The sequence below is a fragment of the Theropithecus gelada genome, chromosome 10 (genome assembly GCF_003255815.1).
Source record: "Theropithecus gelada isolate Dixy chromosome 10, Tgel_1.0, whole genome shotgun sequence".
In the NCBI taxonomy this organism is placed as follows: domain Eukaryota; kingdom Metazoa; phylum Chordata; class Mammalia; order Primates; family Cercopithecidae; genus Theropithecus; species Theropithecus gelada.
Genome location: NC_037678.1, coordinates 56,983,982 through 56,987,032, shown reverse-complemented (window position 1 = coordinate 56,987,032; position 3,051 = coordinate 56,983,982). Strand labels below are relative to the sequence as shown.

General features: G+C 47.3%; 1 protein-coding gene across 1 annotated transcript; it reads right to left on the bottom strand.

The window, feature by feature from the left end:
• Nucleotides 1-459: 459 nt before the first annotated feature.
• On the bottom strand, nt 460-1,876 carry WFDC10B (WAP four-disulfide core domain 10B). The gene is made up of 2 exons (XM_025400268.1): nt 1,732-1,876; nt 460-759 (listed from the first exon to the last, which is right to left on the bottom strand). Exons 1-2 carry the CDS (start codon nt 1,820-1,822, stop codon nt 629-631), a joined length of 222 nt encoding a protein of 73 aa, XP_025256053.1. The 5' UTR covers nt 1,823-1,876; the 3' UTR covers nt 460-628.
• Nucleotides 1,877-3,051: the final 1,175 nt, after the last annotated feature.

Genomic DNA, 3,051 nt, shown 5'->3' with positions numbered 1-3,051 from the left:
GCCTTCCTGGGACTCATTATCCTCATTGTAAAGAGAGAGCAATCTGAAGCTTAGAAAGAGATTGGGGAGCATGAGGTGGGGGTGCACCAAGGCTAAGGAGACCAAAGCAGTGCTTGGAGGCCTCCCACTCTTCACCTCGGGTTCTAACTACCACCCATCTCATGCTTAATGGGTCCTTCTGACTCCAGGGTGAGAAATGTTCTTAGCATCAGGAGATGCTGCACATGAGCAGTTCCTCCCCCTGGGAGTACTGGCTCAGTGAGCAAAACAGCAAGGGGCTGGGCCTCCTGAGGGCTGGCAGGGATACATGGGCCAAAGAGGAAGAGGGAGGGTAGAGAAGCATAACCAGGGAGAGAAATTGAAGACCAGGACACAAGACAAGCGGGGCACCTGTGGGGGCTACAGTGGGCTCTCAATGATCACCTGTAGTGGCAGCAAAAGAGGCAGGATACCTGGGCATTTGTTCTGGTTTATTTGACAGGGACAGGGAGTTCAGACAGCAGGGAGGGTGGCATTCCTGTTGACGTTCTTGTGCTAATGGTTTGATGTCGTTGCGCTTTGGATGTGGGCACAGTCTCGGATGGAAGGGTTCAGGGAGCAGGATGCACATCCCAGCCCACTCTCCCACTCACGGGATGCTCATGCAAACGTTCCCACAGAAGGCTGAACAGCATATGTTATTTGCTTCACACTTTTGGAAATATGAACAGTGGTGGATGCATAGATCTATGCTGGGTCGCTTCTCACAGACCTTGATTCCTGAAATGGTGCAGAAGCAGGGTCAATGAAACCATGCACCTACAGAGCACCCTTCTCAAGCTTGAAGTTCCTCCATGGCCCCAGAACCAAGGCCCCCCTGACCACTACAACTCTCCTGGATTCTTCAGGGAACTTCCTTCTGGCCCATCACCAATCCTAGTGATTGGCAGTATCTTAAATTCTGTCTCCCTGCTCTGCATCTCACCCCAGTAGACCTCAATGCCTGGGTTTCCTGGACCCTCACCATACACTTGCATTCAGAACTCTGTCTCCCCATTAATCATGGTGAAGTCACTCCCATAGGAGTCACCTTAGTGAAGTTGCCCCCATAGAATCTACAGTTTGACCCTGAGAGCTCAAAGAAGCCTGAGACATTTCCAAGCCCTCCCCTATTCTCCAGAATTTGCAGAGCCCAGACAAGAAGATGAACTTGCCTTTCATCCCTCCCTTTCCTCTCCTCACTGTCACTGTCCCTAATATCCCTTCCCACCACCACTCTCCTGGCTCCTTTGATGATACACTTAACTTTGCCCTGTATATCCCAACTTTTCATTGCTCTATGTCCTTTTTACCCTACACTTATACCCATTTCTACACCTACACCTACCCTCATAACCACTTCTAGATGTTTACTGCTCACAGATGTGCATAAATCAAAGAATAATTGTCTTGCTTTCCCATTGGATTCTCAGTCCTGGTACACCTTTCACTATGGGATGTACCATTTGTCTCTAAGTATTGGGAGCAAACAACAAAAGATGTAGGTTCCCCCTTCATTCCCGCTACTGATCCCAAGGCCAGGTAAAGGGGTTGGAGGGTCATGGTTTGGGACAGTCCAGAGTCTGCACAGCATTGTGGCCAGAGCTGGATATGCAGAAAGGTTCCAGCTCCTAGGTCCTACTCAGACTGGACACATCTCCTCCGTTCCCCCTACCCAACTCCCCCTCACCCATCCAGCAGCCCATCACCTACTCTGCATCCTCATCTTGTCATAGTATCCTCCCTGGGCCTGAAGCAGCAGCACACAGAGAACCAGGACAGGCAGCAGAGACTGGGATGCCATGACTCTGACCAGAACGTGAGCCCTAAGTCTGGCCAGGCAGTCACAGACTTCCCTGCAGAGCTGCCTGTGGAGAGGGAAGGAAAGAAAGAAGGAATGATCTTCAGCTCCTCGCTGCCTCCACTGGCCAAGTCAGGGCAGAGCAAGAGTCCTTGCTTCCTGCCTTTGCCTTCTCCTAACCCTGTCCTTCTCCATACAGGATAGGGCTTTTGCAGGAATGACGCCTCTTCTCACATAACCAGTCCTGTGTTCTTGCTAACAGAGTTTTTCTTTTCTGAAAGGTACTATTTATTTCTGCTTTCTAGTTACAAAATGCTTTACAGAAAAAAAGAAAAGAAAAAATATCATTTTTTAAAAGGCACTTAGAATTAACCTATATTTTATTACATTCTCTTTTAGTTCTTCTGTAAACCATCTTTTATTTTCTCATTTTTGAATCACCTATCCTTTGTTACCTACCTTCTGCCACCTTTATTTAGTCATGCAAATATTTACAATGTCATTATTTCTCAAAAAGAAACGACATAAGTTTTTTTTTTTTTGGGGGGGGGTGAGGGTAGCTACAGATAGACACTCCAATTTCCATAGTTGTGAAGGCAGAAATCATATCATGAGCCCCTTTAAGAGGTGACTATTTGCACATAATGGATGTGTTCATTATAAATTCTTTTTTTTTCTTTTAGACAGAGCCTCACTCCACACCAGGCTGGAGTGCAGCGGCGTGATCTTGGCTCACTGCAACCTCCACCTTCCGAGTTCAAGCAATTCGCACCTCAGCCTCCTGAGTAGCTGGGATTACAGGCACGTGCCATCACACCCAGATAATTTTTGTATTTTTAGTAGAGATGGGTTTCTGCCATGTTGGTCAGGTTCATCTCAAACTCCTGATCTCAATTGATCCACCCATCTCAACCTCCCAAAGTGTTGGGATTACAGGCGTGAGCCACCACACTCGGCCTAATTATAAATTATTCTTAACAATTCATTACACAAAACCCTATATGATTGAGCTATATTTTTAATATTATTTTAAGTTCTGGGGTAAATGTGCAGGATGTGCAGGTTTGTTGCATGTGCTATGGGGGTTTGCTGCACCTATCAACCCATCACCCAGGTATCAAGCCCAGCATGCATTAGCTATTTATCATGATGCTCTCCCTCCCTTGACAGGCCCCAGGGTGTGTTGTTTCCCTCCCTGTGTCCATGTGTCCTCATTGTTCAGCTCCCACTTA

Bases quoted from the DNA above. Each gene is read 5' to 3' on its own strand.
- WFDC10B (XM_025400268.1), bottom strand. From the start codon at position 1,822: ATGGCATCCCAGTCTCTGCTGCCTGTCCTGGTTCTCTGTGTGCTGCTG. The intron at 760-1,731 runs GTAGGTGATGGG...GCACCATTTCAG, and splicing joins TGACAAGATGAGGATGCAGA to GAATCAAGGTCTGTGAGAAG.